The following is a 16,566-nucleotide window of genomic DNA, read 5'->3' on the forward strand; positions in this document are numbered from 1 at the left end:
GTATGTGAACGTTTGGATCAAACACCCGATCATCACGTGGTGCATTGAAACAACGAACTGTCACAACGGTGCACAGTTAGGGGGAACACCTTCTTGAAATTTTAGTGAGGGATCATCTTATTTACTACCGTCGTTCTAAGTAAACAAGATGTATAAACATGATAAACATCACATGCAATCAAATAATAGTGACATGATATGGCCAATATCATATAGCTCCTTTGATCTCCATCTTGGGGCTCCATGATCATCTTGTCACCGGCATGACACCATGATCTCCATCATTGTGTCTCCATGAAGTTGTCTCGCCAACTATTACTTCTACTACTACAGCTAACGGTTAGCAATAAAGTAAAGTAATTACATGACGTTTATGTTGACACGCAGGTCATAAATAAATTAAGACAACTCCTATGGCTCCTGCCGGTTGTCATACTCATCGACATGCAAGTCGTGATTCCTATTACAAGAACATGATCAATCTCATACATCACATATATTATTCATCACATCCTTTTGGCCATATCACATCACATAGCATACCCTGCAAAAACAAGTTAGACGTCCTCTAATTGTTGTTTGCATGTTTTACGTGGCTGCTATGGGTTTCTAGCAAGAACGTTTCTTACCTACGCAAAAACCACAACGTGATATGCCAATTGCTATTTACCCTTCATAAGGACCCTGTTCATCGAATCCGATCCGACTAAAGTGGGAGAGACAGACACCCGCCAGCCACCTTATGCAACTAGTGCATGTTTGTCGGTGGAACCGGTCTCACGTAAGAGTACGTGTAAGGTTGGTCCGGGCCGCTTCATCCCACGATGCCGCCGAATCAAGATAAGACTAGTAACAGCAAGCATATTGAACAAAATCAACGCCCACAACTACTTTGTGTTCTACTCGTGCATAGAATCTACTCATAGACCTAGCTCATGATGCCACTGTTGGAGAACGTAGCAGAAATTCAAAATTTTCCTACGTGTCACCAAGATCTATCTATGGAGAGACCAGCAACGAGGGGAAGGAGAGTGCATCTACATACCCTTGTAGATCGCTAAGCGGAAGCGTTCAAGTGAACGGGGTTGATGGAGTCGTACTCGTCGTGATCCAAATCACCGATGATCAAGTGCCGAACGCACGGCACCTCCGCGTTCAACACACGTACAACCCGGTGACGTCTCCCACGCCTTGATCCAGCAAGGAGAGAGGGAGAGGTTGAGGAAGACTCCATCCACCAGCAGCACAACAGCGTGGTGGTGATGGAGGAGCGTGGCAATCCTGCAGGGCTTCGCCAAGCACCACAGAAGAGGAGAAGGACTTAGGAGAGAGGGAGGGGCTGCACCAAAGGCATAAGGGGTGTCTCAAGAGGCCCTCCTACCCTCACTATATATAGGGAGCCCAAGGAGGGGGTGCGCCAGCCCTAGGAGATCCAATCTCCTAGGGGGCGGCGGCCAGGGGAGGTTTCCCTCCCCCCCAAGGCACCTAGGAGGTGCCTTCCCTCCTTAGGACTCTTCCTCAGGGTTCCCCTTTCACCCTAGGCGCATGGGCCATAAGGGAAGTGGCGCCCCAGCCCACTTTGGGCTGGATCCCTTCCCACTTCAGCCCATGGGACCCTCCGGGATAGGTGGCCCCACCCGGTGGGCCCCCGGGACCCTTCCGGTGGTCCCGGTACAATACCGATGACCCCGAAACTTGTCCGATAGCCGAAATAGGACTTCCTATATATATAAATCTTTACCTCCGGACCATTCCGGAACTCCTCGTGATGTCCGGGATCTCATCCGGGACTCCGAACAACATTCGGTAACCACATACAAGCTTCCTTTATAACCCTAGCGTCATCGAACCTTAAGTGTGTAGACCCTACGGGTTCGCGAGACATGCAGACATGACCGAGACGTTCTCCGGTCAATAACCAACAGCGGGATCTGGATACCCATGTTGGCTCCCACATGTTCCACGATGATCTCATCGGATGAACCACGATGTCAAGGACTTAATCAATCCCGTATACAATTCCCTTTGTCTAGCGGTACGATACTTGCCCGAGATTCGATCGTCGGTATCCCGATACCTTGTTCAATCTCGTTATCGGCAAGTCTCTTTTACTCGTTCCGTAACACATCATCCCGTGATCAACTCCTTGATCACATTGTGCACATTATGATGATGTCCTACCGAGTGGGCCCAGAGATACCTCTCCGTTTACACGGAGTGACAAATCCCAGTCTCGATTTGTGCCAACCCAACAGACACTTTCGGAGATACCCGTAGTGTACCTTTATAGCCACCCAGTTACGTTGTGACGTTTGGTACACCCAAAACACTCCTACGGTATCCGGGAGTTGCACAATCTCATGGTCTAAGGAAATGATACTTGTCATTAGAAAAGCTTTAGCATACGAACTACATGATCTTGTGCTAGGCTTAGGATTGGGTCTTGTCCATCACATCATTCTCCTAATGATGTGATCCCGTTATCAACGACATCCAATGTCCATGGTCAGGAAACCGTAACCATCTATTGATCAACGAGCTAGTCAACTAGAGGCTTACTAGGGACATGGTGTTGTCTATGTATCCACACATGCATCTGAGTTTCCTATCAATACAATTATAGCATGGATAATAAACGATTATCATGAACAAGGAAATATAATAATAACTAATTTATTATTGCCTCTAGGGCATATTTCCAACAGTTGTGGCCTCCTCGGCCCACCTCCGGTGCCCATCTTTTGGTATATAAGTCATTTTGACCTAGAAAAAAAATAAGAGGAGGACTTTCGGGACGAAGCGCCGCCACCTCGAGGCGGAACTTGGGCAGGAGCACTTTTGCCCTCCGGCGGAGCAATTCCGCCGGGGAACTTCCCTTCCGGAGGGGGAAATCATCATCACCAACAACTCTCCCATCTTGGGGAGGGTAATCTCCATCAACATCTTCAACAGCACCATCTCCTCTCAAACCCTAGTTCATCTCTTGTGTTCAATCTTGTTACTAACTATAGATTGGTGCTTGTGGGTGACTAGTAGTGTTGATTACATCTTGTAGTTGATTACTATATGGTTTATTTGGTGAAGATTATATGTTCAAATCCAATATGCTATTTAATACCCCTCTGATCTTGAGCATGATTATCATTTATGAGTAGTTTCTTTTGTTCTTGAGGTCACGGGAGAAATCACGTTGCAAGTAATCATGTGAACTTGATATGTGTTTGATATTTTGGTAGTACATATGTTGTTATTCCCTTAGTGGTGTCATATGAACGTCGACTACATGACACTTCACCACATTTGGGCCTAAGGGAATGCATTGTGGAGTAGCAATTAGATGGTGGGTTGCGAGAGTGACAGAAATTTAAACCCCAGTTTATGCGCTATTTCGTAAGGGACCGATTGGATCCAAAAGTTTAATGCTATGGTTAGAATTTATTCTTAATACTTTTATCGTAGTTGCGGATGCTTGCGGGACGGTTAATCATAAGTAGGAGGTTTGTTCGAGTAAGAACAACACCTAAGCACCGATCCACCCACATACCAAATTATCAAAGTATAGAACACAAATTGAACCAACATGATGAAAGTGACTAGTTGAAATTCTCGTGTACCCTCAAGAACGCTTTGCTTATTATAAGAGACTGTTTTGGCTTGTCCTTTGCCTTAAAATGATTGGGCTACCTTGCTGCATACTTGTTACTATTATCGTTACTTGCCCGTTACAAATTAACTTGCTATCAAACTACTGCTATTTACAATTTCAGCACTTGCAGACAATACCTTACTAAAAACTACTCCCTCTGTGAACAAATATAAGAGTGTTTAGATAACTACTTTAGTGATCTAAACGCTCTTATATTTCTTTACAGATGGAGTACTTGTCATTTCCTTCTACTTCTCGTTGGGTTCAACACTCTTACTTATCGAAAAGAGCTACAATTGACCCCCTATACTTGTGGGTCACCAGTCGGTACCAACGGGATCATATCGGTCCGCGGCACGGTCCAGACGTACTTTCTCCCGTAAACGGGAGACAAATGTGGGAGAGCTTTGCGGACGTCCGAACCGCTCCCAAGCCCGCTTCCAACCGCCCTGGGCCCTGGCCCACCATAAACCCCCACCCGCCCCTCCTGCGCTTTTCCTTCCGATGCACACGCCGCTTACCGCACCGCATTCATGCCGCCCCAGAGCACGGAGCGGCCGGCATTGATGCCGCATTATGTGACCAACGGAGGGCGGAGCTGACCGCCGCGACCTCTCGGCAGCCGTCGTTTCAATGCAGACGCAGCTTCTCGAGGAACCAACTCCGGTCATTGTGCTGCATTGAAGCGGGATGACCGCCCCTTCGCCTGGCTTGACCGTGGCTATATAAGCCGTGCTCCGGCAAAGCACAGAGCTACAATCACCCTCCCCAAGCACCGACGCACTCTGCCTCTTCGTCACCCACCTCGTCAAGCCCTTCCTCCTCTCCCATCTCAGAGGCAATGTCGAAGTCATGATGCTCCGCGCCGATAGGCGGCGTCGGTGGAAGCTCTTCCTCCGGTGGTTCTTGGCGCCGTCATTGTCGCTCTTTAGGCCCTTCGGCATCCACGATGGATGGCTCCTCCGCCAAAGAGGAAGATCGTCATCTTCTCCGGTGTTGAAGAGGACCAGACGCCGCCGCAGCAGCCGCCCTGACTCCTCAAGAAGATCGTCTGTTAGATCAAGATAATTATGGAGCGGTCGCTCTGTTACATGGGCCCGTCACCGCCATCCCCGGCGCGCGTCAAGGAGGAGTCGCCATCCCCACTGTGCCACCACACGAAGCGTGAGCTAGCGTCCCTGCTCCATCCTGTGAAGGAGGAGCCGGCCTCGCCCCCGCACCGCCATCGCGGCGTCCGGATCGGACGCCGGGTCAAGGAGGAGCCGACGTACCCGCTGTGCAGTCGGTATGGCCGCATGGACGCGCCGCCACCGCCTCGCCGTCAAGGAGGAGTTGCTGCCCGCAATCAATAAGGCGCGGGGCCGCCTCCTCCACTACCTCGGAGGAGGCGGTTACGGCGGTGCCTCGGGCTTGAGGGCCGTCGTCTCCAAGGCGGAGTGCGCGGCGAGGTACAACCGACGCAATGCCGATCATCAAGAGTGACATGGCGCCAGACTGTGTCCGCAACGACCCTGACCTCGTCGCCGCGTGACCATCCAGTTTCAACTTCAGTTAGTTTGAAATCCGCCCGGTTTGAACAAATTTCGTCTAGTTAGTTTGAAATTGTTGGCCGGATATATGCAGACAGCATTGGATGACGGCCTTTTGCATCCATATCCTGGGACTGGTCCCCGTCATTGAAAATGTCCTTATTAATTATAATTAATGCTGTCCCTCAAAAAAATATAATTAATGCTAATTAGCACGTGAGACATGCGCGCTCCATCCACCAAAAAGTGCAACTGCATTTTGGCACATCCGGGGACGGTGGGGTGACGGGGTTGGGACGCGACGCGTATGAGAGACGGGGACGGCTGAGGCCCACGACCAGTCGCCCCGTTGACGTTTCCATTTCCGCCACTCCACAGTCCACACCGAAATCAGATCCAAATCCCACCACACCAATCCATCCGCCCCCATCTCCATCCCCGTCGCCCGATCCGATCCGGTCCGGTCCCTCGCCATGGCACCGTCGTTCTGGGGCCCCGAGTTCCCCCCGCAGCCGGCGGCGGTGTTCGATGACCTCGCGCTCGTGGAGGCGGAGGACGCGTACGAGGGCGAGGGGGACGAGCAGCATGAGCACGGCAGCGACGGGGAAGTCGTCCCGATGGACATCGAGGACCTGGAGGAGGCGCATCTCTCCTGCGGCTGCGGCCGCAACCTGCTCACCCTGTGCTTCCGGGGCGTTGTGCACATCTTCATGTCCGCCTCCCCTGACAAGGTGTCGCAGGTGGAAGCTGCACTTTCGCTGCAGGGGCGATTGGATCCGGCGGACTCTACCACTGTGCCGCCCGCCGCGCGCAACACGCTCACCATGATCTTCCGGGGCCAGGAGTGCAGTTTCGACTCTGTAACCCCTGATGAGGTCCATCCCTTGTACTCTGCAAACTGTCTTCTCTGCCTTTTTTACGTGATTCAGTAGTCTCGGACGATGCTGCAAGGTGCTAGTGTATTTCATCGCTGTCGCAGGTGCAAGATGTACTTTTGTCGCTCGCGGGAAGGGAGCTGATGGTCCCTAGGATTGAGCTCAAAATGGAGTTCCTGCACGGGAGCTACGACTTCGACTCTGTATCCCCTGATAAGGTCCATCCCTCGAGTTAGCAAATTGTCTTCTCTGCCTGTTTCACACATGATTTAGTACTAGCCTTGAATGATATTGCAAGGTAGTAGTTTCTTTGATTGCCGTCGCAGTTGCAAGCTGCACTTCCGCTGCTGGGGGGAATGGATCTGACGGTCTCTACGGCTCTGCCATGTGCCAACAACCAGCTCACTGAACCCTTGATATGCTGGATCGACGTGTTCGACCCTGTATTCCCTGATAAGGTCCGTCTCTTGCCGTTTGCAATTAGTATAATTTTTCCTTCTCTGCCTTCTGTACGTGATTCAGTAGCCTTGAATGATATTGCAAGGTGGTAGTGTCTTTGATTGCTGTTGCAGATGCAAGCTTTACTTTCGCTGCTCGGGGGAGACGAGCTCAACCCAGGCATTGGTGGTGGAGCATCACCATCAATTCCATACAGACTATTTTTACAGTCTATAAACCATGTTTGGTAAGATTATGTGCTGGATGATTCACATGCGGCAGAGGTCGAATTTACCCTGCTTCAGAGGTTGAATTTTCCACAGTGGTGGCACCATTGATGAGATTTAGGGAGAAGCTGAAAAAGCAGGACTTTGTTAAGAAGATCTGTTATACTACTGTTTGGAAGAAACTTGCACTAAGGTTGGTATAGTTGTTGACTGGAAATTCCAGTAATTATGTCTCAAATGTTGTCTGTTGAAAATGTCTGAAATACTTTAAGTTTGTTGTGTTGGGAGTCGCCAAATTTGACAATATATATTGGAATATGCTACATTCCTTATGCATATTATTTTGCCATGATTTTCTTGGGAACATATGCACATCGTAGCTTTTTTCTTAACAAACTCTGTTCAGTATGAAGATTGATTAACTGCCTCTAGTTGTTCTGGTCGCTTGATTAGTGTGTACCATGTCAAACATCACCGTTATGCTGCGATTCTCGTCAGTTGTAATACTAGTGTGGCACTTCTTTCTTTAGACATGGTTTCCGTGATCACGACATAGATTGCAGTATCCTGTGATACTATGTTCTTACCAGAGCCAAATGATTTGTAGTGTATCATATATAGCAATTTATAATTGTCAGGTTGTGTTACCACATCTGCACAACCATAGTTTTTTCTTAGAAAACTCTGTTCAGTACTCCCTCCATTTCAAAATGCATATTTGTAAAGTTTGACCAAGTTTATAGAAAAGCATCGACGTCAACAATATGAAAATAAATGTCATGATGGATGTGATGATATTGATTTGGTATTGTGGATGTCGATAAATTTTTCTTTAAATTTGATCAAACTTTACAATGTTTAACTTAGGATAAACTAATATGCAATGTATTTTGAAATGGAGGGAGTATGAACATTGATAAATTGCCTCTAGTCACTTTATTAGTCTCGTGTCAAGCATTACCAGTATGATGTGATTCTTGTCGGTTGCAATATTAGTGTGGCACTCCTTGATTTAGACATGGTTTCCGGGATCAATGTTTTTAAGGCGGTAAGGTGAGGCGAGGCTCTGGGGGCGCATCACCTTTTAAGCGCTAAAGCGTAAGGCGAGGTGACGCCTTAGACACATACATATACAATATATGGTAGCCAATTAGGCGATTTAACAACTAGCATTACAATAAATAAACTGTTACCAACGTCGGATATAGCTCTCTAAATCGAACATATGGACTGTCAAGCTAGATCTTCCTCACTAAATCTGGCCAGAACCATACGTCCTAGCTGGATCGTCGGATGTAGCTCTTCTCTTGGGATCATTTGATAGACCATAAGCATTATCAGCCACAGGATCCATCAGAGCAGGGACACCTGGCTACTGGAGCAACACTGAGAGACGGTCCAATCAGCCGTCAAAGAAAAAGAGAGAAGAGACAAATCACTGGAGCAACCAGATCAAGCATGGGGAAGGAGAGAAGTGGTGGTGGGGCTGTTGCCTTGTGGGTGGATAAGCAGATTTGGGAGGAAACAGATGCAGAGAAGGAGCAGTTAAGCACATCTAGCTACACTGCTGGGAGAAACAGAGCACTGGGAGAGGTGAAGAAAGAGCAGAGGAGGGCTGGGGAGAAGTGAGATGAGAACGGGAGCCACACCTTGCTGCGCCAGAGGAGGAGGGTGGGGGCGGGGGAGGGAGGACCTGAGCCCAGAGAGGAGGAGTGGCACAGAAGATTGGAGCCATGGAGGAAGAACCGCTGGCAAAGGTCAGAGAGCAGAGAAGGAATCCCTCTCGCGTGGATTGGACAATTTGTTCGATCCTCTCTCTCCCCCCTCTCCGTCTTGTACCTGTTCGCGCATGAGCCAGTCTTTCACGCGAAAGTTTCCCATGTGGGCCGCTCTTTCCGGCCTGAGAGCAGCGCATGGCGTCTGATCTGGCCCAAGGTGCCGCCCTGCTTGCCCAGGTGGACGATTCCGACGCCCTTTTGTCTAAGGCGCATGCTTCATGAAGCAGTCACAAGCGAGGTCGATGCCTTGCCATCTGAGGGCGATCTGACACCATAGCGTGGGTGATGCCTTAGGGAAGCTTTTAAAACAATGTCTAGGATCACTGCATTCTTACTAGAGCCAAATGATTTGTAGCGTATCATGTACACCAATTCCATTGTATTCATTGTCAGAATGCGTTACCATGATTAGAATCGCTCGGTGCACATGACCTATGTGTGGTACCATTTTCTATCCGAACAAAATCTTAGGGTCAGCCATGCTTCGCAAGGGTGGGTTAAGCAAGAGATATGCCCTCGAGACCACATTAAACCTCATAACTACGTCTAGTTCTAGCTAGTTCGTCATCTATTGCTCTTGCGTAATTAGTTGACCCCTTGAGGCATTGGGCTTCAGTTCTTAGCAAAATCACATTCATGCAAGTTTCAAAAATGCGTTGGGCGTAAATTCCTAGTTCTGCCTCTACGTAGAGCCTATATTGCCTAAGCGCACGCCTAGGCACTCTTAAAGACAGTAGCTCTGCTTCTGCCTAGCGTCTAGGAATGCTTAAGTGCGCGCCTAGCAGCTATTTTTTGGTTGGGCTGCATTCATTGTACGACACTTTCTTCATCTCTTGAATGAGAAGAATCAGTATTTCCCCAGAAAGGAATATCTATGAATTAATTTGGATGTTGCATTCTGTAAAACAGTCATTTACATTGCGTTCTGTTAAAACAATTTGTTGCGGTGCATCAGGTTAGAAATTCTACTCGGTTATCGATTTGGAATTAACCCTAGCAGTGTTAGTGATAATATAATTCTACCATAGTATTATATTTTTCTGAATTGTGTTAGAAGATATATTTCAGATATTTTAAATAATATATAAACAAAATTATAGTTTATGAAAAATCTAATAGTATAATGATACTACAATGTGGTACTGCTGAACAAAAAATCGGTCACTGCCTTGTAATAACCTTTGTTTTAGATAAGATTATATTTGCTTGTTGGTGCTTCTTGACTAAGTTGCTTCTGAGTGATTATGCACAAGCACTATTAATATTTGTCATATTTTACTCTTTATTCATAGGATGCAGCGCAGTAGATGCCAATTTACATCTTCAAGGCCAAAACCTGATAAATCAGCATCCAAGTTGGTAACTCCAGATGGCTCCGCAAATAGGGAATTAGTGGAGGCTCGATGTCTGTCTGCTGCCGAGTAAGGTAATGGAATGTATTATGTTGTTATTTGTTTATATGTATTTAAAGTTTCCAGCAATATTTCTAGATGTTTCAAAAGAGGTTTTGTGTGGGATTTGGCAGCTATGCGTGAAATTAATTGCTCCAGTATGTCATTGTGGGTGTGAAAAAAGGAACACAATTTCTAGCAAATACTTAGTGCAGCTGGCTTCTACACATCATAGTTTATAATACTCCCTCTTCCAAAATACTTGTTGTGATACTAAAACCACGTCAAGTATTTTGGAACGGAGGGAGTACCTTTTTTTGTCTAGCTCATTTTTCCTGGGATATTCAGTTTTGTTTGCTTTGTTAGTTGTGTATATGGACTGGAAGGTATTATCTGATACCTAGCATACATGGACAGATGCTTCTTTCCATATGGTATTGGTATTGTTAGATCTTACCTTTTTGGCTTCTTGAGCATATGGGATTTTATTTGTAAATTGTGGTGATGTCTTAGAATTCTTTCAGATGCCATCACTGTGGTATTAATGCAAGGACCACTTGCTCCTTTGCTGTTTCCATTTCCACCATCCAAACTAAAAGCAGATCGAAATCCTAGGGTTACTACCCCCTCCAGGCTATCTCCATCCCCATCGTCCGATCTGATCCTTCGCCATGGCACAATACAACGGCAAGCAGTACCGGCCTCGCCGGGGCCCCGAGCACCCCCTGCAGCCGGCGGAGGACCCGGAGGCGCACGCCGTGATTAACCACCTTGCGGTCATGGCGGCGGAGGCGGAGGTGAAGGCGATGAACGCGTACAGGGAGGAGCATGAGCAGGAGGTGGAGGAGGGCGAGGGGGATGGGCAACATGGGCATGGGGAGCACGGCGGCAAGGTGGAGGTCGTCCAGATGGATGCCGATGCCGTGGTGGCTGCTGCTGCTATGGCAGCGGCAGTTGTGGCGGCCACACAGTTGGACCTACACAGGGCAATGGTCTCTACAATTGGGTCGCACCCTTTTATGTGATGTATAAGCCAAATTATAAAAAAGGGCAGCCCGGTGCATGTAGCTCCCGCTTGCGCAGGGTCTGGGTAAGGGTCCGACCACTTTGGGTCTTTTGTACGCGGCTTTTCCCTGCATTTCTGCAAGAGGCTGTTTCCAGGACTTGAACCCGTGACCTCATGGTCACAAGGCAACAGCTTTACCACTGCGCCAAGGCTCCCTTTCTATAAGCCAAATTATAGTTCATGAGAAATATAATAGTATCGTGATTTTATGATATGGTACTGCTTTACAAAAGAAAGTACTGCCTACTATTCTGATGCTAAAAACCTTTTTTAGACAAGATTGTATTTTGCTTGTTTGTCTAGATTACCTCTGCACGCATTATGCACAAATACAATTAACGGTTTTCAGATTTTCCCTGTATTTATAGGATGCAGCGCAATAGAGACCAATACATCTTCAAGACCAAGACCTTATGAAGCAACATCAGAACTTGGCAACTCAAATAAGGGATTAGTGGAGGGTCGACCTCCGTTGGGTAAGTATATTTTTTGGCCTCGAACTCTTCCAAAAGTGAAGAAATCGTCCCTCAACTTCAAAACCACCAAAATTCAGTCCCTCAACTATTTAAACCGGATACTTTTCGTCCCTAATAACGTTTAAGGTGGTTTTACTGTGACGTGGACCCTGTTTTGACTAAAACGGGCCACGTGGGCTGGTTTTGACCTCCAGGTCAATCAAGTGACTAAGGGCACCCGCTGGCTCTCTCTCTCGCTTTCGCATTCTCTCGATCCCTTTTCCCATTCACGAACCCTAAATAGAGCGGTGGCGGCGGGCTGTGAGGCGTGGCTACGGCGGCGTGGCCTGCCAGTGATTGAGGCGCGGTGGTTGCTGGCTGAGCACGGTGGCTGTGGTGGTGGCTGCTAGGGCATGGCGGCAGCGACCTTGAGCACGACCAGTTCTGGGCGGCGGCGGCGATTTAGGCAGCGGCTGCGGTGGTGATTCCCTCATGGGCGGCGGTGATTGAGGCCCGCGGTTGCTGGTTGAGCATGGTGGCGGCTGCGCTGTGAAATCCAGTTCATCCTTTACTGTCAATGTTACCTCCGGCCCGGCAAGTTCCCAAGTTGGCGGAAATTAAAGAGCAAAGAAAGTGCCAGCAAAACTACCAGACTAGTGCTTGTTTGCTGTTGTCTGTTCTTATGTCAGACCATGTGAGAATTCATGTTTGTCATTGATTCTAAGCTATATTCAGTACTATTTCCCTTTCCCATTTAGTACTTTGTCAGACTATGTTAAACTAAATTGGGTCGAGAATGTGTTCAGACTATTTTCAATTAAATTGTGTTCAGACTATGTTCAGCTAAATTCAGTACAATGCTCTGAAATGTCCAAACTATTTTCAGTTATATTCAGATTTTGATAAGCTATATTCAGTGCAAACACTTTCCTTTTCTCTTGGTTCTCACTTGTACACACGCGCACACACATACTCATGCACAAACACTTAATTGATGTGGCAGTCAAAACCAGTGTATGTGGCCCGTTTCAGTCAAAACAGGGTCCACGTCAAAATAAAACCACCTCAAGTGTTATGACGAACGAAAAGTATCCGGTTTAAATGGTTGAGGGACGAAAAGTATCTGGTTTAAATAGTTGAGGGACTGACTTTGGGTGGTTTTGGAGTTGAGGGATGATTTCTCAACTTTCAAAAGACTTCCGAGGATGAAAAATTTACTTATCCCACCTCTGTCTGCTGCTGAGTGCTGAGTAAGTTAATAGAGGCCAATGTACTTTGCTGCTATTGGTTTATATGTATTTGAATTTTCCAGCAACATTTTAGATGCTTTCTGTGGGATTTGGCAGCTATGCGTTGAGCCGTTGAGGATCATTGCTATGCTTGAAATAATTGATCTAGTATGTCATAGTAGGTGCCACAAAAGAAACACGATTCTTGCAAATACTTAGTGCAGTTGGCGTCTACACATCATCATAGTATATAGTTAGCTTTTTTTAGTCTAGCTTGTCTCTTTCCTGGGATATTCAGTTTTGTTTACTTTGTTAGTTGTGCAAGCAGGATTGATATGGACTGAAGGCATTATCTGATACCTAGCATACATGGAGAGATGCTTCTTTCCATATGATATTGTTATTGCTAGTTCTTACCTTTTTGGTTTCTTAAGCCTCATCCCAAATCCAGAAGCCTGAGAACTGTGGTACACAGATTTTAAGGGTGAGTATCAGGAGGGAGTGGCTTGCTCATTAATAAATTCGGATGTCCTTGGCACCCTCGTCTCCATGGGAGATGTAAAGTTATCTTGGTCATGATCATCTTAATGATTTCCTGGGTTCCTAGTTTTTTCTTATTCCTATGAATCAAACACCCAACTCTACAAAATTCATGTGTTTTGTGATTCTTTATTTTGCGCATGCTTTCGTATCCTATTTTTTTGGTTTCCTGTTCCTAAGTTTTTTGAATCCTGCGAACCAAGAGGCCCTTAGTGGGATATGGTTCTGTTCTGGTGGTGGCTTTGGTTACCGTGTGCCTATGGAAGACCTCATTGGGCGAGGAGAGCTTGGGAAATTTATATCATGTGCCTATTGAAGGCCTCATTTGCCGATGAGTGCTCGGGATGATCCTTTCCAGTGTCTACTTGTAAGCTGAGGACACAAATCTCTCAGTATGTTGTGAACATATTATGATACATCAGTTTGATTTGTCCTCTTGCTGTGGGAGTTAGGATCATATTTGATTTTCTTTCTTGAGCAAGCAGTTAGCCAAAATCTTTTACCGCGTATGGCCGGCTTCTTTGTGTTTCATTACTCATTAACGAGATGGAACTTGTATATAAAAAGGTCACCTGTTTTGAATAAAAAGACAGAATCCCGGTATCTTATATGGAGTTGCCCTGTTCAGTTAGCAGCCTTCTTTCTCTCAAGCATATATGAAAGAAAGAAACCAACCACTGGGAAAATATAGCATGGAGTAGCTCCATAAGGAGTTGCCTGTTATTCTTATATAACAGTTGTTTACATGTATTACACCAATGAAATTAGATAGAATGCTATAGTATTATGCTGTTCATGAATATATGATTAGTCTTGAACTTATTGTGTATGAAACTCGTGTGGAAACCTATGCAAGCACAAACCTGCCCCCGGAACATCCACCGGCATGCATGTATAGGCTCTAGATAAATTGGTTTACTTTACTTGGACAATGCAAGTTCCAGATTATCTTCCAGGCTTGACTCTTTGTATTATCTGCATCACTTGGCTTCTACAGCTGCGCATGAGAGGAACACATGAGTTCACAACAACATTGCTTACGGAAATATGGAAATTATGTCGTTCCTGGTACCGAGAAGCCAAGTAGTATAAGAGAGACATGAGAGGTGCCCTCCTTGTATTAGATTATCATATCAGTAGTAACTTACGCATGAACAATCATAGGTTGCCCTCTTGTATATTAAGTGTCTACACCACTGAAGAATGGAGGACATTCAGTGGGAGTGGCGGCGGCAGTTTTTGACGATTGTTATTTTATGGCGTGCGATTTTCTGCGTATTAGTTTTGAGCATTGTAATAGGGAAGCAAATAAAGTTGCTCAGAAACTTGCTAGATTAGCTAAATTTTCTGTGACTAGAGATTGTTTTAAGGAACCTATGAATGAGATTGTAACTTCTCTTATTAACGATGTAACTGTTATTTTCAATGAATAAATGCGATGTTTATAGTAAAAAAAAGTGTCTAAACCACTGTGGTAGTTTTTGCTAACCATGGATAGAATGATGCTGGTGCATTCTTTTAAGGTCATCTTGTTTTTGAACTTGTGGCACACTTTATTCATATCAAATACGGAGTACTAAATGCAACATTACTATCAAGTTCAACTAGGATAATCTGCGGAGGATCACCCTTTCAAGAAATTACAGAATTAGAATCATAGAATTCCTAGCAAGCTTGTGCCAATACATTGAGCTAAATGAAAATGCTCATTCAGAGTAGCAGAATAAGGGCCCATGATGCCTAGAGGCCTGGGAATTCGGTTTAAGCCAAAAATTCGGTTAGTGCCATTTGGTTTATTTGTAATTCGGTTATTTAAAATGCTAACGGAAAATGGTAGCATAAAACAACAAACCAAATTTTCTAGATGGCCGGCAGCACGATGTACACCTCGGTACCGTCCACTCACACTAGCCATTTCAGATGGCGGCTGCTTGATGTGCCTGCGTATTGAGAGCATCTCCAACCGCGCTCCTAGAAAGGCTTCCTAAATGTTTTTTTCGCGCCGACACAAAAATATCAGTCTAGTCGCGCCTCCAGTAGCTTGATTTTCGCCGGCCTGTGTTGAATTTAGCGTCGGCGGACCCAGGCCGAACCCGGCGCGCTGGGAGGCGCCGGGGCGAGCGATTTTGGTGCCAAAGAGCCGCGGGCTCGCCGCGTCAACGACACCGTGCGTCGTCTTTTCCGAACGGCTTCGGCCGCCGCTCGCTCCGCGAACAGGAGTCTTGGCTCCTGTTTCAGGCGAACATCCCGGCGTCGCCGGACATACGCGCCGGGCATACGCGCCGGGCCAACGGGGTGGAGACTCAGCAACGGGGGAGTGCCCATTCCCCTGTTGCCCGACGCCGTGGCGAAACCGGGCTACTTCGCCGACGAGGTCGACGTCCTGCGCGCCTCCCTCACCGACGCCCAGCTCGCCCTCCCCGAGTACGCCGCCGACAACATAGCGGCGTGGACGGCGTACTTCCAGTGCCGGCAGCAGCAGAGGATGGCGTCCACAAATGGCGCGCCGGTGGTGGCCGGCCTGAAGAACAGCGAGGGACGCCACCTGTGGTGGGGTGTCCTCGGCCGTACCCTCGAGGGCGTTCTGACGTACCTCGAGGGCGGCAACGACCTGCCGTTGGCATACCCCCCGGCGAGGGCGGCCGCCACGGCCACGGCTCACCGCCGACGCGACGGGCAATGGTTGCCCAGGAGGTTCGGCGCCTCCTCTTCTTCCTCCTCCTCCCGCTCTTCGTCACACTCGTCCGGCGCTCCGGCGCTGCTCAACGTCAAGGCCGAGCCCGCGGCGGAGATGCCGCTCGGCCGGCGCACTCGCAGCGCCGGCATCGTCATCAATGAGGGCGGCCGGTGCGCCTCCTCATCGGTTCCTCCTCGCTTCGTCAAGCCCAAGACGGAGCCGGGCCTCCCCGCGGTGAAGACGGAGCACGGCGGCGACGTCGAGCTTGACGACGACGCGGCCCTAGAATGGGCGCGCGCGGACTCCCTGAAGATGGCGAGGGAGCGCCAGTGCGCCTCCCTGCGGCGATTCGCGCAGCGCCGCCGGGACCGGGGGTCCACCAAGGACGGCCGCGTCAAGGAGGAGAAGCCGGACGACGACGACGGCGGCGGCAGCGACGACAGCGACTACTCCGCTTTTAGCCAGTTCCTTTTTTAATTATATATATTATGTAATAAAAACCCGTTTTTAATGTAATATATGCCGAACTTCGCCGAATTTTGAACTTTGCTATATTTTTTAATTTTTTTGAACGCGCCTGGGGACGGCTCTGGGGCCGGCAGCTAGGGACCAACTCGCCCCCAGCCTGATTTTTTGCGCCGGCTCACCCCAAGGGGCGATTTTAGGCGCCCCCTGGGGGCCACCGGTTGGAGATACTCTGAGCTGTGTGTGTACG

The 16,566-nt window shown here is 47.8% G+C and overlaps 2 protein-coding genes across 4 annotated transcripts in view; one reads left to right on the forward strand and one right to left on the reverse strand.

Moving 5' to 3' along the window:
* Window positions 1-5,131, reverse strand: part of LOC125519154 — a 118,714-nt gene extending 113,583 nt beyond the window's left edge. Inside the window, exon 1 of the mRNA XM_048684038.1 lies at window positions 4,918-5,131. Coding sequence (XP_048539995.1) covers window positions 4,918-5,131 — 214 coding nt within the window. The remainder of the gene's footprint in view (window positions 1-4,917) is intronic.
* A 345-nt stretch (window positions 5,132-5,476) lies between these two features.
* Window positions 5,477-13,784, forward strand: LOC125525381 (GATA transcription factor 20-like). 3 transcript variants are annotated; one of them, XM_048690387.1, is made up of 7 exons: window positions 5,477-6,050; window positions 6,155-6,268; window positions 6,377-6,508; window positions 6,623-6,735; window positions 6,812-6,908; window positions 9,786-9,919; window positions 11,300-13,784. In XM_048690387.1, exons 1-5 carry the CDS (start codon window positions 5,649-5,651, stop codon window positions 6,834-6,836), a joined length of 786 nt encoding a protein of 261 aa, XP_048546344.1. In that variant the 5' UTR covers window positions 5,477-5,648; the 3' UTR covers window positions 6,837-6,908; window positions 9,786-9,919; window positions 11,300-13,784. The 3 variants fall into 3 exon arrangements, with proteins under 3 accessions (XP_048546344.1, XP_048546343.1, XP_048546345.1); XM_048690386.1 differs by having other exon boundaries at window positions 11,319-13,784; XM_048690388.1 differs by having other exon boundaries at window positions 5,479-6,050; window positions 6,623-6,908; window positions 11,319-13,784.
* Window positions 13,785-16,566: the final 2,782 nt, after the last annotated feature.

The sequence above is a fragment of the Triticum urartu genome, chromosome 7 (genome assembly GCF_003073215.2).
Source record: "Triticum urartu cultivar G1812 chromosome 7, Tu2.1, whole genome shotgun sequence".
NCBI lineage: Eukaryota > Viridiplantae > Streptophyta > Magnoliopsida > Poales > Poaceae > Triticum > Triticum urartu.

Excerpts from the sequence above, each read along its gene's own strand:
- LOC125525381 (XM_048690387.1), top strand. The coding sequence starts at position 5,649 with ATGGCACCGTCGTTCTGGGGCCCCGAGTTCCCCCCGCAGCCGGCGGCG. Across the intron at positions 6,269-6,376 it reads ACTCTGTATCCCCTGATAAG|TTGCAAGCTGCACTTCCGCT; the intron begins GTCCATCCCTCG and ends TTGCCGTCGCAG. Across the intron at positions 6,736-6,811 it reads CAGTCTATAAACCATGTTTG|TGGTGGCACCATTGATGAGA; the intron begins GTAAGATTATGT and ends AATTTTCCACAG.